Source organism: Zonotrichia albicollis, chromosome 2 (genome assembly GCF_047830755.1).
Source record: "Zonotrichia albicollis isolate bZonAlb1 chromosome 2, bZonAlb1.hap1, whole genome shotgun sequence".
NCBI classification, from domain to species: domain Eukaryota; kingdom Metazoa; phylum Chordata; class Aves; order Passeriformes; family Passerellidae; genus Zonotrichia; species Zonotrichia albicollis.
Genome location: NC_133820.1, coordinates 30083580 through 30111558, shown reverse-complemented (window position 1 = coordinate 30111558; position 27979 = coordinate 30083580). Strand labels below are relative to the sequence as shown.

General features: G+C 41.4%; 2 protein-coding genes across 7 annotated transcripts; both read left to right on the top strand.

The window, feature by feature from the left end:
* The first annotated feature begins 5 nt into the window (after positions 1–5).
* Positions 6–12866, top strand: TCEANC (transcription elongation factor A N-terminal and central domain containing). 3 transcript variants are annotated; one of them, XM_026796296.2, is made up of 3 exons: positions 6–330; positions 2579–2680; positions 10714–12866. In XM_026796296.2, exons 2-3 carry the CDS (start codon positions 2668–2670, stop codon positions 11802–11804), a joined length of 1104 nt encoding a protein of 367 aa, XP_026652097.2. In that variant the 5' UTR covers positions 6–330; positions 2579–2667; the 3' UTR covers positions 11805–12866. The 3 variants fall into 3 exon arrangements, with proteins under 3 accessions (XP_026652097.2, XP_005491855.3, XP_014125887.2); XM_005491798.4 differs by lacking the exon at positions 2579–2680 and having other exon boundaries at positions 9–330; XM_014270412.3 differs by lacking the exons at positions 6–330; positions 2579–2680 and adding an exon at positions 339–606.
* On the top strand, positions 11573–27704 carry RAB9A (RAB9A, member RAS oncogene family). 4 transcript variants are annotated; one of them, XM_074534685.1, is made up of 3 exons: positions 17794–17969; positions 21453–21540; positions 26625–27704. In XM_074534685.1, the coding sequence occupies exon 3, from the start codon at positions 26661–26663 to the stop codon at positions 27264–27266; it is 606 nt and encodes a 201-aa protein (XP_074390786.1). In that variant the 5' UTR covers positions 17794–17969; positions 21453–21540; positions 26625–26660; the 3' UTR covers positions 27267–27704. The 4 variants fall into 4 exon arrangements, with proteins under 4 accessions (XP_026652100.1, XP_074390786.1, XP_074390787.1 ...); XM_074534687.1 differs by lacking the exon at positions 17794–17969 and adding an exon at positions 18634–18657; XM_026796299.2 differs by lacking the exons at positions 17794–17969; positions 21453–21540 and adding an exon at positions 11573–11708.
* The last annotated feature ends 275 nt before the right edge of the window (positions 27705–27979 follow it).

Sequence of the window (27979 nt, the reverse complement as noted above, 5' to 3'; positions counted from 1 at the left end):
TGCCCTCCCTGGAGTGAGGCGCCCAGAAGTGGGCACGGTAGTCAAGACGGCCTCGGCGGTGCCGAGTACAGGGGCAGAATCGCTTCCCTAGTCTTGCGGGCCGCACTGGTACAACGGGACGTGGTACCGGTATTCCTGGTACACCGGGACGTGGTTTATCTTTCCCGTCACAGCCCGCTCCCGCAGCGGCGCTGCCCAGCCCGGCGTCCGCCGGCGCCCCGGCAGCGGCGGGAGCAGCGCGCAGCCGCCCGCGCCCGGAGATGGCGGCGGAGCAGGAAGCGGGCGGGCGCCGCCATGTCGGGCCCCGCCATGTCGGGCCCCGCGGCGGAGGTGAGAGCGCCGGCCCGGCTGCCGGGGCACGGGGCCTGCGGGAGCAGTGCTGTGTGTTTCGCCGGGGGCAGCAGGAGGGCGGCTTCCCCGCCTCAATAGTGCCCGGGGAGCCGCCGTCCTTGCCTTGGCGGTGAGGCCAGGGAAAAGTGGCAGGAGGCACCAACGGCCCAGGTGCTCCGCAGCCCGGGTTTGCCCTTCAGCGCGGTGCGAGCCCCGGCTGGCGCTCGGGACCGAGGGGAACGGGGAACAGCGCCCTGAGAAGCGGGGGTTTGATAGGTAGGGCTGTGCTTTCTGTGTTCCTCTTGTCCCAGCTGTGCGGGGCAGCATTTCGCCCCTGTCAGAATTAAGCTAGACGGGTATGGGGGTGTGTGGCAGGAACGGGTGTGAGGAGCCAGGTGAGGTTTAGCTTGGACATCAGGAAGAATTTCTTTACCAGGATGATCAGATGGAATGGACTGCCCAGGGAGGCGGTGGAGTCACCAGTCCTAGAGGTGTTTGAGGACGTGGCACTCAGTGTCGTGGTTTGGTTGACAGGTGATGTTCAGTCATAGGTTGAACTCGATGATCTCAGATCTTTTCCAACCTAATTAACGCTATGATTTTGTGATGTTTTAATGAAGAATTTGGAGAAAACCCCACAGAGTTAGCGTGCCCATGGCATTCTGGGTCACAGTTAGAGCGTGTGCGGCCCACCCGTTTCCTGGGAAGCGAACACGGGCAGATTTGCAGGCTGATCTCCCCAGGTTTCCGGGCAGATGTGCAGGCTGATCTCCCCAGGTTTCCGGGCAGATTTGCAGACTGATCTCCCCGGGTTTCGTGGGCTGCCGACCGAGATGGAGGTTCCAGTGGGGATTCTCAGCCGCTGGTGGCATGAGCCTGACCCCCAGCCTCGGCCAGACAAGCTGTCACTTGTGGCTGGCTTTAGCACCAAGAGAATGTGAGCTGATTCCAAATGCACACGGCTGGGCTGCTGCTCCCAGCTACTGTAACCTCCCTTCTGATTTATATCGAAAGTGGCTGTAATTCCGCTCACAGAAGAGGCTGACCTTGGGTTGGAAGGTGCAGGATGGGTATCTGTAATGGTGTTATTATGGGAATTCTTTATGTATTTTTTATATTGGTCTCCATGCAGCATTGATGACTTGAAATAAGACATATGCTGGCCTAAATATAGAAAGGAGTTAGAGTTCATGCTTTTAAATGTAGTATTATTTTAATAGTTAAATATATAAAAATCTATTTCATTTCAAGTGTATTTCACCCTTTGCTTGAACCAGTACATCATGGGTCTTTGATCAAGACTCTAAAGTATTATGAAATTATCTACTTTCACTTTTAAGTGTTCATATTTTAGCATAAGGAATGTCAGCAGACACTAATAATATTTACAAATACCACTTGTTTAAATCATACACTTTATCCATTCAGGATGGATGTTCTTTTCAAGAGTACATGTACTCTCTTGCATACAAAGAATTTATTTTTAAAGGAAAAAAGTTGTATAATTTTTCAGTGGAAAACCTGTAAAACAACAAAAAAGTGATATTTAATCTAAGTATGGCCCTAGCAATGGAATGATAAATATAAATAGTGTAGAGCCAAGACTTAACTAAAAAAATTAATGTTAAAGCAATGAAAAGATGGTGTTCATCTGACAAATGATGAAAAGCTTGCAGAAGTTCATAAAGCATGTTTTTATTACTTACATGTTCTTAAATTACTTATATGAATTTGTCAGCACAATTTTCCATAAAAAGACATTGCAAACTAAACATTTACCTTTGCTTGTAGTGTGCTAGTATTTAATTCCTTGCTAGCTGTATGTGATAAAGAATAATCTTTAAAGCTGTTTTGTCAAGGAAATGTCTTCAAGAGAAAGCATTGCTTATTTCTCTCCAAAATTATTCATATTTTTATTCTGAAGTATTAAGTTAACAAATGTGCTTTGTTGACAAATAAGTCTGAAGTACGTTTATACTTACTTATTTAGGCTTCTGTTTTCAAGACAGTCTGTTTAGTTGGACTTCTGTGCCCCGGTGCAGAGCTCAGTGAAAGAAGGAAGTGTGATCCACCTCGGGAAAGCTTTGTTTAGATTGAGGTTGTCCAGGTTTCAAATAGGTACATCTGCAAAAGGATATAAACAACATTTATGGAGACTAAAAACTAGATGGAAGAAAGTTTGATGAGATCTCTCACTTAAAAGCCAATGTCATACCTGCAGCTCACAACATGTTCTTCTTTTCTGTAGGTTGAAAAAGTGCTAATTCTCCTTGGGTAAACGAACAAAAAATTTAAGATGAAGTTACAAAATAGTGGAGGAAAGCTGTAAAGCCAAGAATGAACATGAAAGGTAACATCTTTATAGGGAAACAGGGAAAGAATTTTCAATTTTGTAGTTATAATAGAACATGTGAAAGTTTGAATTTTTTTTCAAGTACTGGCTGCTGGAGCCATGTTGTGCATAACACTGTAACCTTTCCTTTTTTAAAAAGGTGTAAACTCCTAATCATTTTGTCTGCAGTGGAAAGATGGGAAAACTAGAGGCTTACAAATTCATAAGAAATGCTGAATGGTTCCCATTTTTTTTCCTTCTGAGAGCATCATTGTGTATAAGCCACTCTCAATGTACTAGGAATTTTGAATTATGATATCCCAGTCTTAGGGAGACAATGTTGCAAATGCTTCTTGTGCACAGACATTGAGTAGAGGGAGCAGAGCCAGCTGAGTGATACAATCCCAGTGGTGTTGGAAGAGCACCAAAATTTACAATGGACTGCAACTGTTACCTGTATAAGGCAATACAGTCAAAGTATGTTGAAGAAACTGGCTTCTACTTGAAGATATCATGGCCTTCCTGAAGTTTTTTGGCTAGTTTGCTGTTTGAAGTGATTGGAAATATGGATATGAACATTTGCATCCATCCAGGTGAACAGTTAGGAGTCTAAACTATATTGCATAAAAGTAGTTATTTAATAAATGATTACACAAATCAACTTAGATCATATTTCTATTGCCAGGTATGTTTCTTGAGTGAGGGAGAATGTTTATAGTAGCCTCTTGCTGTGGGAAAATAGTGAAACATTGTTCATGTTGTCTGTCTGATGTAACAATAGTTCTTTTTTGTTCTAAAATCTGTTACTGTTAAAGACACATGAATGTTAGGAAATGAAGCAGTAATTTCATAAAGTGCAAAGAACTCTTTCACACAGTGAGGTTTTGGTTCAGTACTGAGGCAGGTGATGTTAAAGGATTGATATTAGCACTTTCTGCTTGGCTCAGCTTTAGTTTTGCTCTTCATGATAGAGATGTGTTGGGAAAATGCCGTATTTTCCAGAAATGTGGATTTTTATGCAGATGATAAGCTGTACTCTTTAGCTTGCAGGAGACTCTGTTAATATATAATCACTAAAGTTACTGTATGGTTTATTGAAAACTGTGTGCAGCTGCAGAAAAGCCTAAATCTCATGATAAACCTTACTGTAGCAGCATTAAGGCACATCTGAGTCATCTGCTAAAGTTCCATTCAACACATTTCTTCTCCTATCTATTGTCACTTGAGGCCAAAATAGGAGTTCATGTTTAGAAAATGTGCCCTGTGTGTCAAAAACCTGACTTTTGACCTGCTTGAAGCCCAGGCTAGTACCTCATACTGACAAGTAGTGGAAAGTGGCTGAGAGAAAAGGGATTCCTCTGCCAGCTTTGACAAGGCTTTGTCATGAAAATTTGAAAAACCAGGGAGCTCTGTGGAACGTTTCTGTGACCTTGTGCCTAAACTAGGAAATGGATTTTAGACTGAAGTTAGTTAATATTGAAAAATAATCTGGTTGTACCTTAGAGAAACCCTGCAAGTGTTTCTTTATGTGAAATGGTACAAATTTTAAAGCAACTAGACACCCACTTTATTTATACATAATTGCCAATAAAACTGTTGATGACAAATCTCTCAGAACTATATATATATATTTATTATTGCCCCCTGAATCATAATGTATTAGAATGTATTTTGAGTCTGTATATCTGTCCAGTTGTGGAAGAGGTTTGCTAATATCTCCACTTGACACTTGTAACCTGTAACTTGTTAAAAGTAAATTTTGTAATGTTTTTTAACTCGATAAAATTTTATTAACTATGTCAACAATATCAATAAAAATAAAGATTTCATATCAGTGGAATAATGCATCGCTTGTAACATTTTCAGTGTTTCAAGTAGTTAGCTGCTTCATTCAGTAGAAAAATTCACATGGTTAGGAAGACAGGATATAGGAAAAGCTGAAATATCTTCCAGAGTGAATCAGTTTAACTGTAAATGAAATTATTAAAAGGAGCCCTTAGCAAGGTAATGTCTGCTGCGATGTGCATCCTCTCTAACATCAGCAGAGCATCCTAGAACTCAAAACAGCTGTAGCTGTTCAATTTGTAAAGTATTTTCTCATTTTGTTTTTGCCATGGAACAAGTCAGGGTTCAATTTATCTGGTGTAGCTGTGATATATTGAACCTTTTCATGAGCTCTGGCTTACATACTGGTGTCAAATGAAGCCAGTGGCTAAGCAGTCTGGTAAGGACAACAGCTTTCCCTATCTCATTAAATCCATGCATGTTTGATCTTACTAGAAAAAATGTGCTGACAGCTCTGCATTGGGATTGATCCCTAAGGCTTGAGAATTTCATTATGTGCTCTATTGATTGTTTAATTATTTTTTTAAAGAATATAAGAATTTAATTAAACATTGAGGGGTCTAGAAGAAGCAACTCCAAATAAGGATTAAAAATTGGCTTTGAAAAGGGGATACTCTGTGCATCTTCACATGAATGGGATACACTCTACCATCTCTCCTCTTCAAACTTGCTAATTTGGGAGGAAAGCTGTGGGAGAATGATTTCACTGGGAGAAACACAGAGTGGAGACAGTTTAGCTCCAGATTAGTTGAGTGCTGTAGTTCAAACAGTCACTGATGTAAAAGGTGCAGAACAAAGCTACTTCTCCATATTAATACTGTGTACTCCAGTGCTTCTGGATCTGTGAGTGAGAGGTGATTCTTGGTCAGTGGGGTGTCAGTGGCCATGGACAGCTGGAAATTATACTGTTGTATTGCCTCAGTTCTCATTGTATTCACTTAGCTTTATTCATGTGACTGTTCTTTGAAGATGAACTTCTAGTTCTGAATGTTTTAGGTATGGGAGGCAGTCCTGTGGAGAAGCAGGAAGAGCTCTGATTTTTGCTGAGATGAAATAAAAGCTCCAGTAAATGGTTTCTTGGTGACATTGTTGATATCTGTTTCCCACTATAGATAGGATGGAGAAATGTTCTTGGGATTGGAGGCTGGCTGAGAGAATTCTCTGATTTCTGCTTGGGCTCTTTGAATTTAAAATAACATTCAGTAATTTTCATTGTTTATCTGGGATTTAGGTTGCCCAAAGTAAGCTGGTGTTTTTAGGACTATGCTATGCACCATCTCTGCTGTAGCATTAACATTTTTAACACAATGTTTGCAGAACATTTATTCCATGGTTTAACCCCAAACCCCACAGCCCCAGCAGCAGGACTGGGGAGAGAATCAGAAGGATAAAAACCAGAAAACTCCTGGGTTGAGATAAACACAGTTTAATAGGAAAAGTAAAAGCTGCACACATAAGCAAAGCAAAACCAGGAATTCATTCACTACTTCCCATGGGGGAGGCAGGTGTTCAGACATCTCCAGAAGAGCTTACCATGTGTCACAGAGACTTGCAAAGACAAACTCCATCACTCTAACTGTCCCCCCCCCTTCCTTTTTCTTCCACCCACTTTATATACTGAGCATGATGGCAGATGGTCTGGAATATCCTTTGGTCAGTTGGGGTCACCTGTCCCAGCTGTGTCTCTCCTCCCAGTCTCCCATGCACCCCCAACTTCCTTGCCTGCAAGGCAGTAGGAAAGGCAGAAAATGCCTTGGCTCTGTGTAAGCCCTGCTCAGCAGTAATAAAAGCTTCTCCATATTATCAGCTTGTGTTCAGCACAAATCCAGAGCGCAGCCCCATGCGAGCCACTGTGAAGGAAATTAACTCTACCCCAAAGGACACCAGGACACAATGTTAGGAGTACTTGTCTTCTGATTCTTATCTGGACTGTGGTCTGGATTTTTTTTCCAATTACATAGAATTTCTTGGAGAAAATCTCACCTGCAGTGGAGGTTGGGATGAGGGAGAAAAGGACAGGTGTTCACCCTTCAGAGACATTCATGCACAATTGCTTGGATGCATTCTGAGTTTGTCTTGGTTTTTCAGGGTTAAGACAAAATGGACAATGGATTTGTACAAGATAAGGTGTAAAGCAAAGACAAAGCATTTATCCCAAGTGCTTTTGGAGAGGGCAGTGTTTTTCCCAGGGACTGAGTTTACACTTAACAGCAAGTGTCTTGGCCTGGATTGTGTTTTTTGTTTGTTTGTTTGTTGGTTTTCTCTTACTTAGTCATTTTACTGTTTAAAAATGTTCTGATTCAACTTGGTATTATTACAGGATCACCATATTTTAAACCTGAGGTAGCCTGATGGGTTTGTTTTGTTTTGGGTTTGTTTTTTTGTTGTTGTTGTTGTTGTTGTTGTTGTTGTTTTTTTGAAGCAAACTGGCTTACAAGTTTTTTATTGATTGTCATCATTTATTCTTGTACACACAAGTGACTCATTATACCGTGCAGTCAGAGTGAGAGCTTGTAATGATTTGGCAAGAAAGTGCCTCATCAGCACAGCATTACAGAGTCTCATTGTAAATGTGAGCCTTGTAACCTTCAGTGTAGCTTGGAATTCAAACTAATGTTCTCATGCATATTTGGAAAGTCATAGCAGTTAGGTGAAGTCCCTGGTGACTGGAAAAAGGGAAATGTCACTTCCATTTTTAAGAAGGAGAGAAAGAAAGATCCAGGGAACTACAGACTGTTGAGGCTCACCTCTGTGCCTAGAAAAGCCTCCTGGAAGATGTGCTAAGGCACATAAGAGACAGGAGGGCAATTCAAGGTAGCCAGCATGGCTTTGCTAGTGGTGAGTCACGCCTGAGTGAGCTGGTGGCATTCTATGATAGAGTGATAGCAAGGGTTGACAAGGGAAGACTGACTTCCCTTGTCATCTATCTAGACTTCTGTAAGGCCTTTGTTATAGTCCCTCATGACATCCCTGTCTCCAGATTGGAGAGACATGGGTTTTATGGATGGACTCATTCATATTCAGTGGATGTGGAGTTGCTGGATGGATGCAGCCAGGGAGTTGTGGTCAGTGGCTCTATGTCCAGGTAGAGGCTGGTGGTGAGTGAGTCCATGGGACTCTCATGGGACTGGCACCCTTTAACATTTTCATCAGTGACATGGGCAGTGGCATTGGTGCACCCTCAGCAAGTTTGCAGATGATACCACAGTAGCTCAGGATGCCATCCAGGGGAACCTGGACAAACTTGAGGAGTTGGGCCTGTGAGCACCTCCTGAGGTTCAACAAGGCCGAGGGTAAGGTGCTGCACCTGAGTCAGGGCAGTCCCAGACATGAGCACAGACTGGGAGAAGAAGTCACTGAGAGCAGCCCTGCAGAGAAGGGCTTGGGGCACCCTGGGCTGCATCCAAAGCAGCCCAGCCAGCAGGTCAAGGGAGGGGATTCTCCCCCTCTACTTAGCCCTCATGAGACCCCACCAGGAGTGCTGCATCCAGCTGTGGGGTCCAGCACCAGAAAAACATGGACTTGTTAGAGCAGGACCAAAGGAGGACCACAAAGATGCTCAGAGAGCTGAAGCACCTCTCCCATGAAGACAGGCTGAGAGAGCTGGACTTGGTCAGCCTGGACAAGAGGAGGCTTTGAGGAAGCTTTCCTGTGGCTTTCCAGTACCATAGGGTCTTTATAAAAAGGAGGGAGAGGGACTTTTTATATGGGTAGATAGTGCCAGACCAAATGTGAATGGTTTTAGATTGACAGAGGGCAGATTTATATTAAATATTAGGAAGAAATTCTTTATGCAGAGGGTGGTGAGGCACTAGAACAGGTTGCCCAGAGAAGATGTGGCTGCCACATCCTTGGGAGTATTCAGGGCCAGGTTAGATGAGTCTCTGAGCAACCAAGTCTAGTAAATGGCATCCCTGCCCATTGCAGGGGGTTGGAACTAGGTGTTCTTTAAGGTCCCTTCCAGCCTTAACCATTCTGTGATTCTGTCACTGCTAAACTGAAATGCCCTGTGCAGTTGTGGGAGGGTTGAGGGTGTTTGTTTTCTACTGCACAAAATTGTGACACTATCATTTGTTCTTTCTTTTTCTTACAGCTCCACCTTAACAAAGATGCATGATTCATTTCGTAACTTGGGAAAAAAAACTAGTCTTTCTCAGATTTCTTGTCTCTTAGAATTAGGAACACTGCTGAACTGCAGAACAGTGCTGACTGAGTTCGATTCAGTTAATTTTATAAATATTTGCTCAGCAGCATTTGTCAAATTGCATTAAATCAGGTAGAAAAGCGGTCAAATTCCAAATTAAAAAAATCAAAGCACAGCATACAGACAGTAACTGGATAAGGGATATACTCTTTCCCTCCTGTCTGTATCCCAGCATCTATGGACTCTGCATGGTTTGTTTGCCAAAATTAGGCAAACATGTACCTTAAAAATGTGAAGTCTACTAAAGTTCATAGCGTAATCATTTTATCTCTTTTCTTCAGAGGCTGGAGTTTTTCGTTCACATTTCACAAGATTCCATGGGTTTGCTATGCCACAGCTCCCTCAAGTGGTAGAATAATTTGCCATTTGGAATTGCAGCTTGGTTTCTGTGATACATTTGCATTCTCTTTAAAAGGTTTTGAGACTTCTCCCAACTTACTGTTCTATCTGATTTATAACAGAAACATCAGAGTTCAAAGAACAGGAGTCTGAGCAGGGAAGGACTCAGGCTTGCTATACTTGGGTTCCCAGTGAGCTTTGGCTAGAAAATACACTGCAGTATTACCATGGCATCAGTAATTTCAAGTTTCTTCCTCTCGGTACTCTGGAGACAGGGAACTGTTCTTGCTTTATCTTGGCTCTCCTACATGACAAAGCTCTTCCTTCTGTTCACAGCCTCTGTGTTCCTGTAGCAGAACAGAGGAGTGGATGCACTGACATTCTTTTTAGTACGATGATGCCAAGGGCTCAGCTTAAGTCTGTGAAAACGACATCCTGTTTCTCTGAGTTTGAAACTTCTTGAGTAATAAATTGGTTTCTGAAATCGCCATTATTGAGGTTTTGCAGGACTTCAGAATGTAAGACAAGTGTTTAAATACAGCTTAAGGGAATGCTCAGAACATTTACTCTGGAGGATGGGTTGGTTCTGTTCCTATAGAAAAAAATGAAGTCTTATCCTCTCTGTCCTTCTCTTTTGTGGAGCTCTGAGGTCCTACCTAAAGGTTGAACTTGTTTTGGTCATGTAAAGACAAGTTAGCTGGTGGTGGTCATAGAAACAACAGTGTATAAATTACCCAGCTGTATCTCTTGTCGCTTCCCTACCCCTGTTCTCAGGAGTGTTCATCATGGAAACATTGATGCTGCAAGTAACCAGCTTGTGACTTCTTCCCATAGGAATGTGTGTAGCTAGCCTTGTCTCTGTCAGGTAGAGGAGTTTTTCTGGAGTAGAATCAGGATGGTTGCAATTTCAGACAAAACAAGGATTTTGTGCATAAACTTGGAAGACTAACTGTGGAAAAAGAACACAACACTTAGAACACACCATTCCTTTCTGCATTCTACATTTGATTCTCCTTTTCAGCAAGAGGATGAATACTGTTAGGAATATAAAATTATTTTTTGCATGTGAATTTTCAGTAACAATGCACTGAGCATTTTTTAATCAAAGGGCTTAATGAAAAGGAATCAAGAGGAAATACTATTGAAACCATGAGATTCTGCATTCTGAAGAGCCCCTTTGATTTTCCTTTATGTGTGAGACTATGGGAGCATGCTTTAATAGTGCTACAGCTGCAAGAAAACATAGAGGGATCTGTCTTTAACCTTTGAGAATTTTCAAAGTTTGTAGATATCAGTGTTTTGAAACACTGCAGGTGTCATTGTTTTTGAGCTGCCCCATCTTGATAATCCATCTGTAATGTGATGCCAGAGCTAGCAAAGGGAAGGGCAGCAATGGGACCTCAGACTCTGACTTGCTTCTCTGATAGCTGTAAGGAGAAACTCCTGAAAGAGATGATCTCTTCTTGTATAGCAAGTGAACAGTTGAGGGACATGTAGGAACCAGAATGGTGTTTTTAAGAAAATGGTGGGAAACCCAGTGATATATACAAACAAAATAGTGTAAAATAGCAAAAAAATGAAAAGAACATCTTGTGTGAATATACAGAAGGTGAATTAATGTTGTAATTGTTGGAAAGGTGATGATCTTTTTGTTTGTTTCTAGGTTTAAAAATGCCTGATCTGAAAGATATTGTACACAGAGCCCATTGTATTGAAACCCTGCTGTCTGAGAACAATTTGCAAGATATTGAGGACCATCTTAAAGAACTTGCAGATGTTGATATGACTGTAGAATATCTCCAGGGGACAGAAGTTACCAAGGCTGTATATAGAGTACTCAAGAGCTGCCCTTCAGGAGAGTTGAAAAAGAAAGCAAAGCAGTTATTGTCAAGGTGGAAAACACTTTACAAGAATAACTGTGCTCAGTCATTGCAAGTTAAAAAGTCCGTTTCTGTGGATGTGAAAGAAGAAATTGAGCATCTCAGTGTAGTTCCTAGAGAGCAGTTGCTGTCTGAAGGACCATGTCAGCAGGAGGCGTTAGATGGTACTAATTCCAACACTTTGGTCCCATCACAGACTGTTAAAAATGTGGTACATAGCAATGCAGAAGGCAGTATTAATCAGCATTCTTCTTCTGAGGAACAACACAGTGTTGATGAAGATTCTGAATCTGTTGTTAGCGAAGCCAGTCTGCAGCAGGATCTGATGAGAGCTCTGAGGTGTAAATGTGTGGATCTTCTTTACAAAGCTTTGATTGGTTCTGCCAAGGATGAAGAAGAAACTGTTAAATGGCTAGAGTTAGCTAAAGAAATTGAAAAACATATTTTTGCTCTTCATGCTAAAAATGATAAAAAGTATAAAAATTGCATCAGAAGTAAAATCTCTAACCTTAAGAACCCTAAAAGTTGCCACTTAAAGCATAACCTTTTTTCAGGAACTTTGAGCCCAAAGGCTTTTGCTGAGATGACAGTGATGGAAATGGCCAGTGATGAACTGAAGCAGCTCAGGGCTCTGTACACAAAATCGTCTGTTCAGGAACATCAGCTTCCACAGGTGATTAATGGCACACAGACAAACAAAATAAAGTGCAGGCGCTGTGAAAAATTTGATTGCACTGTCACTATGATTGCCAGAGGAACTCTCTTCCTTCCAGCTTGGGTGAGAAACACAAACCCAGATGAACAAATGTTGACGTACGTTATTTGTAATGGATGTGGAGAACAGTGGTACCACAGCAGATGGATTTGTTTGTAATGCTGTCCCTCTATAATAAAGGGCTTGGAAAGGTGTGTGACAACTTACCTCTGTTGAAACTGTAATTTTAAATTCTGTGCTGATGCTGTGTGGGTACTGCCACTAAAAACTGCAAAATCAGTTTTAAAAACCTGCTAATGTATTTTTAAAGCGGGCTTGAATGGATTTCACATATTTTTAAGTAATGTAAATATGTAAAGAAATAAAGGGTAAAAGGAAAAAAATGGTTACACTGTATGTGAGTGGAATATTTGCTAGTAAATCCATTAAAATTATTCCAAGTGCTGAGTTTTTCCTGAAGGGACAGGATATTTGGAAATTTCTTTTTAACTTCAGGTGGAGTTCTTTCACGGAACATAAGTTTCGTTTACAGTCAATAATTTACTGTTTCTAAAGCTGCAGTTCACATACTTATGTGCATTGCAGAATGTTCAGCATGGATTCACTCCTTAATTAAATCACTTTTTGCAAGCAAGTGTTAGATTATTAAGTTGATCTGAGAGGTGATTTCTAACAGGGAAAAAAGAAACTGAAAGTAGAGCATTAAAGGGGGTAAAAAGCAGCTAGCAAATGAAAGCAAGAATGAGATTCTGCTTTAGTGTTTTTAGCTATTAGAAGGAAAACAGGACTTGTGACAGTCTATCAGTATGCAGGCTGGATTTACAATGTAAGATGGTGTGTCCTGCTACTGCAAAGAAATTAGTGCAGGATCAGACAATTATTTCAGAACATACTGAAATTTTACATCATTTAATGTAATGTTTTGTAGATATATTATTGGATGTGTGTTTATTTAATGTATAAAATTAATAGGAGTGGATATCCTCTCTGGAACTGGGACATCTGTCCTGAACTGAAAAAATTAATGTTTCTATATAGCACCCATTACCCACAACCAATGAATAGAAGGAAATCCAATAGCAGAAGGTTTTATATATATTTTTGTTCCAGAGTCAACAGGATTCTCACTCATCGTTCACTAGAAGTATTTATTTAGAAAAAAAAAATCTCACTAAAGGAAGTGACCTGTATCTTTTACTCAACAGGCATTTAGCACTTCAAGGTTAAAATGTATCAGCAGAGCAGAGAAACCTGCTGAGTGTTTGCTGGAGGAATTGAGGGCAGTTCTGCCCCATCTGACTGTGACACAGCTGAGGCTGGCCAGCTCCTCTGGGCTGAGCTGCATGACCTCTCAGAGAAAGGAGCTGGAGGCATGACATTAGAAAATAGATATTGGTGAACTAAATGCCAGCCAGGACTGAAAGACAGGCCTTTATCTGTATATGGGAAAATTTATGTGTAACCTGATGTTGCAAAGAGACACCTAAAGTATTCTACTGAAAAAAAAAGATGAAAAATCTTTCTCTTCTGTGGAGAGAAAGCAGCATTACTTTCAGCAGCATTAGTTAGATGTTTAACATGTAAAAACATGCGGTTTTGGGGAATTGCACTGATGTAAAATGCACATTAAAGCTTTAGGCCAGACCCCAAGTGTTCAGCTGTGTAACCAGGGAGTTACTATGTGGCCTTCCTTCTCAGCCGTTACTTGTGTGCTGCAGTTGATGCTGATGAGTAGTCCTGCTTAAGTGGCAGCACTTTTGTGTAAAGTATTATTGTTAGCTTTCAGTGAGACTACAGGAGAGCAAACACTCCTGTGTTAGTGGATCACAGCCAGCACAGGATTGTGTGCAGTCATGTTGAAGGTCATGGTCCTGTTGAGGAGAGCTTTATGCCAGCATTGTGCTGTGTCAGAACACCGTGTAGCAAAAGACTTTATTTTAGCTCTGAACAACTTATAAATAATTTCTGCCTGCAGTTGGTTTTGAAGCCATTCCAGTAATGTACAGCTCATCCAAGTTTTATCTTGGCAAAGGGAAATATTACAAGGCATAGGGGGTCTTTCTGACTGAATATATTTCAAGGGTAAAATTTGTATCTGTAACACTGACTACATTTGTGACATAATATGTAACATCATTTTCTTTTGAACTGCCCATCACTAAATGTGTAACTGTGCAGGCTTAAAATATTTGGCTGGCTAAGATTATATGCTATATTACATACTTTGTCCCAAAATGTACTTAAAAAGCCAACTTGCAACTACATAGTGTGTACAACAGCAGGAGGGTGTGGATCACTGGAGTACAGGAAGTGGAGTCCAGAAACAAAAGAAAAGCCTTGAAAAATGAGATGCTTTTATATTGTTGAAGTCATTCCGGGTGAGAAAAAGCTCTCTGGACTTTTTTAAACAGAGACTATTAATTTGGGTGTGATGTTTAGCATGTCTGTGCTGCTACTCCTACAAGGAATATGTCTGTAGAGGTGCTTCCAGCAAACACAGGACAAATGTATACTGAACAAGGCTAAAGTCTGTATTTGTCTCCAGGGGGTTTTCCAGAAAGGCTGTAAGTTCAGCTCCTTGAATCCTGTGATTTAACAGTGGCAATAAAGTCTTAAACATAAATTACTCTCAAAGATCAAGCAGTCTGTAGCTGCAGAACTTGTGATACTTCTATATCTGAAGTGCTCTATTAATTGTAGTTAATGCCACTCCGTTAACACCAGTAACAAAACTCCTTCTGGTTCCTGGAGATCCCCTGCCAGATCCACTTCCATCTGTTCTGTTGAGTGCCTTTTCTATCTCTGTTGTATTCCTCTTACTGTTCACTTTTTAGGGAGGTACTCAGCTGCCATTTGTTGTTTATAACTCTTTCTTCTTTTCAAAACCAAAAGGAAATTTTTGCTGTTTATTTTTCATTTAAAGTGTATTTCCTTCCAAATGCTGTGCTATCTACATTTGCTACTAAAGCAAAGAATTGCAGCTCTTTAAACAAAAAAAAACAGCTCTTTTTTTGTGCCAAGCCTGATAACAGGTTGTGGTTAAGGAGCAAATATTACAGTCCTTCAGGGAATCTTCAGGGTGTAATGGTCCAATTCACTGACTGCCTGGAAGATAAGGAAAGAAACAAGAGCACTTTGATAATTTCTTGGATTGCTTGGGAGCTGGCTTGCTGCATTCTGGTATTAAGAGAGCCATAAATGACTTCATATCCCCTTATTTTGTACTGTTGTAATTCAGCCAAGAAGTGACAAAGTAATGTTTTACTGAGGCCATGTCATCACTTGCCAGGATGGGACATAGTCTCCTTGCCAGCTACAGATAGTAAAAAGTATTCTTCACAAGCTCTTATTATAAGAGAGCTTTGCTGATACAGAACTTCCTCCCACTCACAGAAAGTTGCCCTTTATTTGCCATTGCATATTTTTTGTGCTGCTCTCTCTGACATGGCATAACAACATGAATGCACCTCTGTGAACAAAATCCCTGAAGTGCAAAGTCAGCTTTCAGATGAAGGTGCATGTGAGGGAGCAGCAAGGCTGGGTTGCTGCACAGGGGGAGGCGAGCCAGGGGCGGATGGCGGGTGACAAGGCGTGCAGGGACGGTGGCTTCAGTTGTAAGGGTCACTGTCTGGCAAACAAGAGCAAGGCAGTTCTGGTGACAATGATCTGCCAAAACTCCAGTGGGAACTGGGCAAGTCTGGGGACATGCTGTCAGAATTTAAACAGGTGTGACTTTGGTGTACTTGTTTCAAACTGCATCCTAACTGGGCATGTTCTTCTGTCTGACCTCAGGACTGGCAGGTGAGCTTCATGTGACCAGCCCTATCAGGGGCATTATTTATTCTACAATTTATGTTGTTCTGTAGCAACTGTTGGGTTTGTTACATACATGGTATGCAACTGAGTGGACAGAAGGAAAAGGGCCTTCAGTTCCTGATCCTCAAGCACTCATGCATGTGTATTAACCATGAGAGTGACCCTACAATGCTCCATTGTGCCTATAAAATTATGAGCATAGTAGCCATGGTTACACCATGGTTCTTTTCTATTTTCTTATATGTTCCCATGTAAAGGAAATAAAAATACATCCTTTTTGAGAAGTTCAAGAATTTTGTTTCCAAATAGAACTTGAAAAAATGAGCTATCTGGACAAGCTGAAGAGCTGGGTTAAAGTGGATCCTCATGAGGGTCAGTGAGGCCAAGTACAAGATGCTGTACAGGGCTCAGGGCTACCCCTGATGTCCATACAGGCTGGGAGTTGAATGCATTGACAACAGCCCTGAGGAGAAGGACTTGGGTGTGCTGGTGGATCAGAGGCTGGACATGAGCTGGCAATGTGAACTTGCAACCCAAAAAGAATCAAAAGCAGCATGAACAGCAGGTTGAGGGAAGTGATTCTGCTTCTCTACTTTGTGTTCATGAGATTCCACCTGCAGTCCTGCATTCAGCTCTGGGGTCTCCAGCACGGGAAGGACATGGACCTGTTGGAGCAGGTCCAGAGGAGGCCGCAAAGATGATCAGAGGGCTGGAGCACCTCTTCTATGGGGAAAGGAGGAGACAGCTAGGGGGGTTCAGCCTGGAGAAGAGAAGACTGTGAAGACCTCATTGAAGCCTTCCAGGAAAGATGAGGACAGACTTTTTAGCAGGGCCTGTTCCAGTAGGATGAGAAAGGAGCATAGATCCAGACTGGACAGACAGACTATATTCAGGCTAGGAATTAATTTTTTACAGCAAGGGTGATGAAATCTTGTAACAGGTTACCCAAACTGATGGTGGCAGGGCTCTGAGCAATCTGATCTAGCTGAAGATGTCCCTGCTCATTGCAGGGTGATTGGACTAGATGACATTTAAAGGTCACTTCCAAGCCAAACTATCCTGCAATTCTAAATTTGTACGTATCCAAAGCGTTTAAAAACAAAATCCACTATTGTTTCAAAACAAAAACATGGTAGCTTCTCCCCAAACCATAATAAAATAGAGTAATTATTTCCTCCATTTCTAAATGCAGCTTTTTCTTCTGTATAAATCATAAAATAATGATTTGTAACCGATCAGAGCTTATATACCTTAGAATTACCATAATTTAAAGTCCACTTTCCTACTCCTTTAGCACTTGTTTGTCTTTTACTCTAGAATTGGATGAAAGCAGATTGCAGGGAAAAAAGCACTTAAAATTTTTGAAGTCCAGCTTTGTTAGATAAAAGTGGGTCTGGTATCATAAGACTTACCTCTAGCATGGCCTGCCTTTTAATAATCCTGTTCTGTCAGTAGGAGACATCTCCTTTTGATGTTACTGAGATCTTGTTTTCCATTCCTTGGGCCGTGTTGCTGTCTGATCCAAAACAAGACAACTCTAGAAGTGGCAATTCCAGTCTGGTTGCTTTTGCCTTATGATCAGAAGCATGTGATGACTGCTTGAGCAAATGGGTGCACTTATGCCTGTCATCACCTATTCCTCCTGATGGTGTGGGAACCTCTTTAATTTTTTTTAAATTTTTTTTCGTATTAATTATACTTTGCCCTCATGAGGAGATTGTAAGAGCACAGAAAAGACTCTTATCACTGTCTCCTTTAGCTTTTCTCCCTCTCATCTTGTTTTGACAGTCAAGTTGCTGTTATTCTGAATTATTACAGGAAAAAAAGTGTCTGGCTACTTTTTTGAAATAGCGTGCTTTGTATTTTGATGAATTCCTTCATTGATACCTTAAATGTTTCTACTTGTAAAGTGCAGCTGCCTTACAACTGTGAGTTTGCACCTCTGGGGCCCTTAGTGTGGAGCACAGTGAGACTACTGCCTTTAATAAATAAATCTGACCGGAAAATGCTTCATAAAGGCATTTTCGGGCTTAATAGTGCAGGGCATTCTAGAGCAAGTAAAAGTTATCATTTCCAGGGGAACGCTCTCAGACGGCGCACGGTAGTGATGGATGGGAGATGGCTTCAATGAGCCTTTCCGGCCCTGGTTTGGCTGTGGGCACAGTCTTTCCCGCTGCCGGCTGTCCCGCTGTTCCCGCTGTCCCCGCTGTCCCCATTCCCGCACCATTCCGCAGCTCCGGCCGGAGCGACTCCCCCGGTCCCGTCGGGGCGGGGCCCTGCCCGGTGGGCGGGCCCTGGCTCACGTGGTGCCGGTCCCGCCCCCGGCCTGTCCGCCATGTTCGTTCGTTCCTTCCGCAGCGCCCGGTGGCGGTGGTGCAGCCCGGGACCTGGACCGGTGGGAGCAGCGGCGGCGGCGGCGTCAATTCCCTTCCCGCGGGCAGGGATCGGCCTCCCCAGCGCGCCCGGGAGCGGCGGCAGTTCCCTTCCCGCGGCCTGGAGCCGAGTCAGGTTGCGTTATTTTCCTTTCCCTTGTTGGCGCGTTCCCCGCCGCTGTCCGGGATCCCAGGCGCGCTCCCCGGTGTTCCCTGGCGGGAGCGGGAGGGCAGCCTCGGCCGGGCCCGCGGTGGGAGGGGGCCCCGGGCGCTCCCCAGGGCCGGTGCGGGTGGCGGGGAATGTGGCGTGATCCGGCATCCCGTGACTCCGGGGCAGGCGGCGGCTCCTTTGGGAAGCGGCTCCAGCTGGCCTGTGGCCGGTCACCGACCCCGGACGCTTCCTCCCGTCTGAGAGACATCGCTGGTCTGTCAGGCTGAAACTCAACTTCGTACCTGTGTGCTCAACACGGTTCGGACTGGGAACAGAAGAAGTATTGAAGCTCCTTTTATCTCCTTTTCCTCGCTGTTGTGAGCTTGGAGCGGGCAGCCCAGGGAGGTGATGGAGTCACCGTCCCTGGAGGTGTTTAAGGAAAGGCTGGACGTGGCACTCAGTCCGCGGGCTGCTCCGCAGGGAGCGTTCGGCCATAGGTTGGTCTCGGTGATCTCAAAGGTCTTTTCCAACCCAGTGGACTCTGTGTGGAGAGCGGCCGCCTGCCCAGCGCGCCCTTGGGTTTCACTTCTCCTTCTTTGAAGCAGTGGCTCGGCTCAGCCGGTCTGCAGGGCCGCGGGATTCCCGGTGGCGGCAGGTGCCTCTGCGGGCTCAGGTGTGGGCAGGGGCGGCTGAAGGAGTTCCCGGTGGCGGCAGGTGGCTCTGCGGGCTCAGGTGTGGGCAGGGGTGGCCGGGGCAGTTCCCGGTGTGGGCAGGGGTGGCCGGGGCAGTTCCGGTGTGGGCAGGTGCCTCTGCGGCCTCAGGTGTGGGCAGGGATAGCTGAGGGAGTTCCCGGTGGCGGCAGGTGGCTCTGCGGGCTCAGGTGTGTGCATGGGTGGCCGGGGCAGTTCCCGGTGGCGGCAGGTGGCTCTGCGGGATCAGGTGTGGGCAGGGATAGGGATGGGCCAGGGCTGGGAATTGCCCACGTCTGCGTGGTTATTGGGCTGCTCTCGGTGTAAGTAAATCCGTTTTACAGGGAACTTGTTCAAAACAATTTAGTGGCTAATAGGATAGTGCAAGAGAAATAGTTTTAAAAAATTCCATTAGTGCCTTCATAGCAAGGTTACGTATAACTAGATTCATGGAGAGCCTTTAAGTTTTATTAACTTGGGTGGGAAGTTAATAAAAGTTAGTGGGAAGTTAAGTAGGGAACGTCTTGGCTAAGTTTTGTTGAGGAATTGAAATGCTTGTCTGCAGATAACCCTCATGCAGCCTCCTGTCCTACATGTTGTTTTCCTTCTTGTCCATAATAATTTACAGCTACACTAAATAAGCATGTGGGTTTTATTTGTCTTTACTTTCAACATGTTGTGCAACACTGAAGTTGTCAGTGCTAGCTTTTTTTAGAGCAAGGGTGGCTACGTGTGACTGGGTTTTTTCGGGGTTTTTTGTTTGTTTGTTTATTCAAAGTGTTTTTCCATTACTTTTAATAGCTTTGAAGGTAACAAGCTGTAATGGCAGACTGGAGGGAGAGCACACATACCCAAAATAAATCCAAAACATTTTTTTCTTAGCACTTTTATTTTCAGAGAAACCTAATCAAAGGATGACACAGCTCTATCTGTGTTTCATACCAGCATCAAATTTATAATGAACAGTTACTTTTCTCTGTCTCCATTCAGGTTGTACGGAGCTGTCTTTGCTGTCTTAATCTTAGTAAAGCCTTTTCCATAAAGTTAAAAAGAGACAGTGGGTATTAAACAAAAGCCAAAATAAAACAGACAAAAAAACCCCCCAACAAACCTAAACACCTGCTCTAGCAGTTCTTGTTTCCTTGTTTTACTTTTGAGTGTTCAAACACCATCAGTTTCCTTAAATTGAAAATATGTGTAAGAAAAGAATTACTGAGGGTCAAATAAGATATTTAGATTTCAAACTTTGTTTTATTTTGTGTCAACTTGGCAATAAATTATGGGAAACAGATCTTCCAGCTCCTTAGGTTTGGAATTTTACATAGATGTTTCACAATGGATAAAAACTTCCCAGCAAAAAGGCTTGTAAGAAGTCCTTAGCGTTTGTTGTTTATTTTCTTTTTTAATAGTGTTCGTTCTCCCCGTGTTTTGTTTTTGTTTTCCTTCTGAGCAGACAAGTGTGTTGGCCTGGTACAGTGTAACCCACTTAATGCCTTAGGGATGGGCTTTTGTCACAAGAGTTACACTGGGAAGAATATGAATGTACAAGGTAGCCTTGAACCAACAGAGGCTGCTATTACTAAGATTCCCTGAAGGAAAAGGGAAACTAATGCAAGGGAGAAGGATGAGCACATTTGGGTAGAAATAATTGCTGGATAAGTTATTGAAAGAGTGGAAGCAGTAATAGAGAAGTAGGTTGCAAGGAGAATGTCAAATAGCTCAGGCATTGTTAGCAGTGTTGGACCAGGAGCAGCACTGAAGGGTGTTTTGAAGTTGGCTGAAAGTGATAGAATATTTAAGATGGAACATATTTAACTGTGAACTGCTGAGAAATGTCAGCTCTGATTAAATTGGAATAAATAAGTTTGCTCGTTTTACTTGAATTTGGGGAATGAGGTTGGAGGTGAAGGTTAGGCTTATGCAAGATTAAACTGGGAGAGATTTTGCTAATTGACTTTGTGTCTAGCTAGAAGTTAGAATAAATTAAGAGATTCTGGCAGTAGGTGCTGAAATGATTTAATGATCCAAGGGTTATGTGAACTTCAGGATTCCTTCATTTGGCCACTGGGTCTTTCATAGTCCCGGGTCATGCCAGGCAACTGTTTGAACTAGAATCCTGAGCTTCAAAGGAGTCAAAAACCTTACAAAGAAACCCCCAAATAAAACTTTTTTGGTATCTAAATGAGTGGCAACAGCTGAATGACAGTTCATTTTGGGTTGGGTTCATATAAAAAAATTACAAGTAAGTTCTAGTGATTTTCTGGTGTTAGATCAAGGCTGCTTAGAACAAGAGGCAATTTCAGATAGTCTGTGTTTTCTTTTGGATAGATGTTTAATAATTTGCTGACAGGTTATCTTCATAGTGCAGTGGTGAAATCAGAGACACAGGAAGGAAGACTGGTGAGGAGATGAGGACTTTGGCAGGGCTGGCTCTGAGGCAGCTGACAAGTGCCTGTCAGCAAAGGGGAGTTCCTGATCCACAGCTCTTACGTCAGTGCCCCGTGGAGGGGAGGGTCAGGTTGGAGGCTGACTAATGGCTCTGCTTGTAGCAAATTCAAAAGTACAAAGCCTGTGGCCTCCTGGCTTCATATCTGGTTGTTTTCCTTTGAATTGAGAAAGTCTTTCAAGGTCAAACATGTTTGTGGCCTCTTATGCACTAAAAAAGTATTCTTCTGCCACTTAATTGACCAGGGTATAAACCACTACCCCCCAAATCAAAGAACAAGGATTGACTAAGGAGAGAAAAGTGAGAAAACATGATTCTGTCCTTTCTTTTCAGATATTTGGAAACTTGCAGATCTGCTATAGGCAACAAGTTTTACCACTGTAGTGATTGAGGGCTGAGAAATGTAAATCCTCCACAAACAGTAAGTGTTGAAAACTATGTAGTTTTGGATTCTGCCCTTTCTGCTGCTACTCTTGTAGTTCTTGGGACTTCTTTTCAGACCTTTCACAGAGAAGCAATTAATGTCGTTCTTTGATGGGCTGCTTTAACTAACAAACTATGTTTTCTATGCTAGCCTGGCAATTATTGTCAACTGCTTTGTTTCTGTGAAAAAACCCAACTACTAATGAGGGAGGGAGTTTACACTTCTATTGAAAGGCAAGTGTTTTTTCAGTCAAAATGCTTGCAGTGGTGTGCCTTTTTAAACTTCTAATCTGATACCAGTGGCTTAACAAAATATGGTGGCTTAGTAAATAAAATTGTGAATAAGCTTCAAAACTGAAATGGATGTGCTTATATGTGTAAATTTGAGGATAGGAAGTTGTGAAACATGGTCAGTGTTATGCTCATAGAACTGCTAATTCTGCTTGACCGTAACTTTAGTGTCTTTTTCTTAAGTCAAAGATGGCCCTTTTTGGCTGATGGCACATTAGGTTGGAAGTAAACATGATTACTTACATGATGAGAACAAACTTGAGTCTGTTTTACATTTAACAGCGTTAGTTAAAGGACAGTGTACCACACATCCTCAAGAAAACCTTTAGGTTTAGTCTTGGTTTTGCATAGTAGATGATTCATCAAGTGACCACTGAATGACAGTGATAACTGAAACAAATTTTCTTGCCTGTTTCCAAGTTAGAAAGTAAATACAAGTGGAGAAGCAATTGTCTGGAAATTAGAATTGTCCCTTACATCTGTTTCTTCAAAAATGCTGAGGCAGTTCAGTGGTGGTGTTACAACAGATCCAGGGTTTGGTGCCCTATTAAAAACAGGGAGTGGAGGTGAGATTTCAGTTGCTATGTGTGGGGGCTTTTTTTGATTTTTAATGGTGTGCTGCAGTGGCTGGTATCAGCATGGGAAAAATAAACTAAATAGGTCCAATTGCCTTGGTTTGCTCAATAGTTTACATGGGGTTTGCAGCTTGCTGACATTACAGAGGCAGTGCAGTTACTGTGTTGGCCAGCACTACTTTTCCATAGAACTTGGGTTCAGCATTTGTCTTCAGCCCTCAGTACACTAGTGAGAGTGGGTCCTCCTTAATATATCAAATTATTTTTATAGTAAAAAAGGACAAATGCTTAGACTTGGGTTCACATGTTGCTACTATTGTTTTCTAGACCAGGAATCTTGCTTTTCTCTGAGTGCTGCCTCAGTACCTGTAAGAGAGGTATTTGTACTCAAAATAAAGACATATTATGCTGGCATATGGAAGTAATACAATCTAGATGGATAGACTGGACAAGGCAGTGGTATTTTGTTAACCTTTGCAGGACTGGATTTTGTAATACAAACTGATTTTTCTGAGGTTGCTTAGCTGTTTGTCTTTTGTTGTGACACCAAATATTTGGACTAATAGTGGAAATATTTAACTTGCAATTCATCTTACTGTTTAAAAGGGACATCCTGAAAGGCAACAATTAATTTACTGTTTTGTGTTATGGTATATGATCATATCATAAATTACATTTAGTAGAAAATGTTCCCTGCTTTAAACAGAGATATTGAAGTTAGTGATTTAAGCACTGTAATCCTTTTAAGTTAGGGCAAGCAATTCAGAAATGGTTATCAAAATGAACCAGAGTGAGGCTGCTTTTTATTTGCTCTGACTTTTTTTTGAATATTGAAATGACTGAAAAACATGAGTATTACAGCGACCTTAGACGGTCACTGTGGTGAGAGAAGGACGAGAATCTTGTTTCTTGATCAGAAGGCTGATTTATTGATATAAGATATATAATACATTATAACTATACTAAAAGGAAAAAAAGAGAGGTTGCAGAGAGCAGCTATGCCAAGAATAGAATAGAAAGAATGAATAACAAAGTTCTTTGCCCAGGGAATCTGTCCCTGAGCTGCTCCTGTGATTGGCCTTTAATGGTACACAAGGAAGATGAGCCAATCACAGGGACACCTGCTACATTTCACAACAGCTGATAACAATTGTTTACATTCTTCTTCTGGGGCCCTTTGCTTCCCAGAAGAAGGAGAAATCCCAAAGAAAGGATTTCTATGAAGAAATGTCTGCGACACATGAGGAAAATTGTTCTTGTTACAGGGCCTTTGTCTACTAGGTTGAGATTACTTTTACATTAACTAATTGTGTAGCTCACTAAGAAATAAATATAGCAAACAGTTACATGTAATTCTGTACTGCCTTGTGATTCCTGATGCTGGATAAAACAATCAGATGCACATTAGGAATTAAGCTTTTGTTTTGTTTTCAGATGATGAATGATGATTTAAACTGAAAAATTGACATAGTAAATTTTCAGAAACATCATATTGTATGTTAACCACCCCTTCCAAAACCACTGTCAAAATGCACATTATACAGATAAATTGTATAATAGGAGAAATAATATTAATTCTTGTAGTGTTTTGAGTATTTTATCATTGCATTATTTGTTGGAGTGTTAAGGCTTCATAACTTTAGAAAAAACAATTAAAAAAATTGAGTTCTTTAAAAATCTTATTTAAAATGCGTAACTAGAAAATAAATGCAGCAGTTTACTGTTTTGAAAAACACAACTGATTCAGCAGATATTCTAAATCACATTATCAGTTGTGGCTGCAGATGAGTCCCTTATACAATAATAAAACTGTAAATGTATCAAGTCTTGGCTGCTTTCAAACAAAAATACTTATTAATATTTTCAAACATGCTTCTTTGGTGCTTCAGATACAGCTTGTCAGCATCTATTTAAATTATTCAATGTATGTTCCATTATTTTGGATTAAAAACTTTACAGAAACTTAATTCCAGCCTAGCATGGCAGCTGTGGAAACTGAATGTCCTGAAAAGCAACATTGCTTAGCAACAACATCACTGAAGACTCTTTCTGTAGCTTTTGTGTGAAAGGACCAGTTTGGTCCTCTTTTAATAGTTTGTGGTTAGTCTGTAATTGTCTGCCCAGTAAAACTACTGTTATGGTCATCAGTCTCTTAGACCTCACTGGAATGGCCCACATAACTGCAATTGTGCAAATTAACTTTGCAGGTTCTAGATGCACAAAGTAGTAGATACTGTTAACACCTTGCTTATGTGTATTTTGTTTAAAATGTGGCTTTGTGGACAATTTCATGGTAATAGCTGCCGTTGATAGAAATGCAGATGCTAAAGAACGAGTGCTTAGTACCAGTCAGAACTACCTATGCCAGTTATTTGTGCACGTTGTGTCATCCGCCGAACTTCCGATTTCTGCAGGACTGGAAAAGTAAATTATAACTTGTTCCCTGCACTGGTGGGGAAGAACAGGAGAACATTCAGTACCCTCTGTGCCCATGAAAGCATTATTTATTACGAAGCAGCTCCTGTCTATTGATGTAGAAACTGGAGACATAAATAAATACACTCGATCATTTTCAGAGTTAAGAGTTAAGCATCTCTTAGCTGCAGCTCTTACACAAGTAGTCCAGTGACTCTAATGAGGCTTTTTGCATGCACTAAAATGTATGTGTTCATAACCTGAGCCATAGCCATTATCCTGTAGCTCTCTGAAGGGTAAGTGAACTATCTTATTGTAGCTTCTAAGAAGTTTTATTATCGTACAAACCTGTACAGAATTAAGATTTTATAAACGTTGTTAGTTATGCAGTATGAATGAATTAAATTACTTGCTCTGAAAAAAATTTGAATGGAAGCAGTCAATTCCTTGTATTTTGACTTTTTTGTGTGTGTTGAGGCTTCAAACTACCCCTTTTGTCTTACTGTAGATTGTGTCTAGCAAGTAAATATTCAAAGATGGAAAGTCACTGATAAAAAAAATGCCTGAAATTTCTTGCTCCTACTGTAGGCCTTGATTGTAAGGCAGCACAGTCATATGACTCTCACACCAGCTTGTATCAGGTTCTAATTCTACAGCCACACTGTGGGTGATGTATATGCCAGTAATGCTAATTACAACTAGCAAGACCACATTCCTTCCTTCAAAGAAAGAGAGGGACTAGGCAACTTATGACCCATTTCCATTTTAAATAGATGCTATTTTCAGAGAAGTCTGGTAGGGCTGAAGCCCAGACTATCAGGTAGGTTTAGGAATGCAGTTCTCATACAGAAACTTCAGTTTGGGCTTGATAAAATGAAACTTTACCCCCAAGCAATTAAAACACCATGTTACAGTATTAGATGACACTACAGTTGTGAGGGCAAAGGTTGGGTACAAAGCACTAATAGGCAAACTACTTTAGTGCTAAAGGATTTTTTTTTAAATTTCTTTTTAAGTCTAACAGTTTAAAAGCTTTCTTTGTTGTCACTAATTTGCCATCCCCGTGCTGGCAACCAGACTATTCACTGGCACTTCCAGAATTTTTGACAGTTTGACTATGGGAAGTTGACACCTCCTTACTGAACTGTCATTGTAGACTTGGGCTTGGTATGTGGCATTTTGAGTATCATTGAAGATTTTCTTTTGTGGAAGTTTTAATAGTATTCCATTAATCAATGCTGTTCTGCAAGGAGTAAACTATAAACTATTGTATGCTCATCTAAATAAAATGACAGCATTTGCATTAGTTCCATAGATAACGGTAATCCTGTGCTTTGGTTTAAAAAGTAACTTTGGTAATAAAATACAGCACTGATGTGACTAGTTCAAGGCACATGCTCTATAAAATTCTCTCACTCTGCTTTTTTCCATGAACCTTTTCCAGTGAACATAAATTAATTATAGCACTTGTTGAATGTGATGTGATAGCCCTTCAGTACAAAGGGGGAGTGGTTTGAAGGATTTGGGGGTTTAAAATAGTTCTAAGTGACAGACCAGTAATTTATGCAGCATACTGCTTAGATGCAGACTGCAATCTGTGGAAGAGACACCTCTTTCATTTTATATTATTGAAGGGTACTCTTACTGGCATGTAACTGCAGTTCACCTGTTTAGTAGAGTCCTGTTTTAGTTCATGAGACTTGATGTTGGTGGAATTTAAAACACGTTCTAGATATTTATGTGTGCAAAATTTGGTGCTCACAACTATTTTCCTTTTTAATGATTTCCTTAATATTTACAGGTCTAGGAAAACAGGAGGATCTTTTCCTGTAACACAATGGCAACAAAATCATCACTCCTTAAAGTAATACTGCTGGGAGATGGTGGAGTTGGGAAGAGTTCCCTCATGAACAGATATGTCACCAACAAGTTCGATGCGCAGCTGTTTCATACCATAGGTGTGGAATTCCTAAACAAAGAGTTGGAGGTGGATGGACACTTTGTTACCATGCAGATATGGGACACAGCAGGTCAGGAACGCTTCAGGAGCTTGCGGACTCCTTTCTATAGAGGTTCTGACTGTTGCCTGCTAACCTTCAGCGTGGATGACTCTCAAAGCTTCCAAAACTTAAGCAACTGGAAGAAAGAATTCATTTATTACGCAGATGTGAAGGAGCCTGAAAGTTTTCCATTTGTGATATTGGGTAACAAAGTTGATATCGATGAAAGGCAAGTATCTACAGAGGAAGCCCAAGACTGGTGCAGGAATAATGGCAACCATCCCTATTTTGAAACCAGTGCAAAAGATGCCACTAATGTTGCAGCAGCCTTTGAAGAAGCTGTTAGAAGAGTTCTAGCCTCTGAAGATAGATCAGATCACTTTATTCAAACAGATACGGTAAACCTTCATCGGAAACCGAAGCCCAGCTCATCTTGTTGTTGACTTAAATTTCTTTTTGCCAAATTACTGTTGACTAGCTTGCTCTGTAAAGGAATGGGGAAGGTGTAGTAGATAGAATAACAAATGGATTTCACTCTAATATTAAAATTGTAATATTTTGCTGCTTTCATGGGGGAGAAAAAGAAAAATCTCCATTCATGAGTGACCCGTTATTGAATTAGTGATGCTTTCTGTTTAGGAAGACATCAAGGAAAAAATAATATAAGAATATAATTTGCCAACTTTATTCAAATGATAAATACTTTGAATATAATTAAAACTTGAAAGTTCTAGAAGCACTACTTTGGAGAAGCTGTTCTGGAATTCAGGCACAAAGATACTTTTATATGTGTATATTTTTATGAAATCGGCATTCCACTTTTGTTTCATTAGATGTCAGTTTCTTAACAATGCTAGATATTAAACTTCGGTCTCACTACATTCCTTTTGCTGTGAGTGGTACTTCATCTCTAATCTGGTTATTATAAGTTAATATAAATTACATCCAGGTCTTCTAATTGCCTAATGTTGCTGTAATTTGTGTAAGTTTGTAAGTAGGAATTAAATTTCCTACGTATTTAATGTCCATTTTCTCCCATATACTATTCTAATGCTGCACTAACTTTTCCAGTGGTTTAATGCAAAATACCGATCATTTTTTAAATTAATGTGTGTCCTTGCCTTAAGTCCGTTCTGGCATGTTTCTGATCAATAAG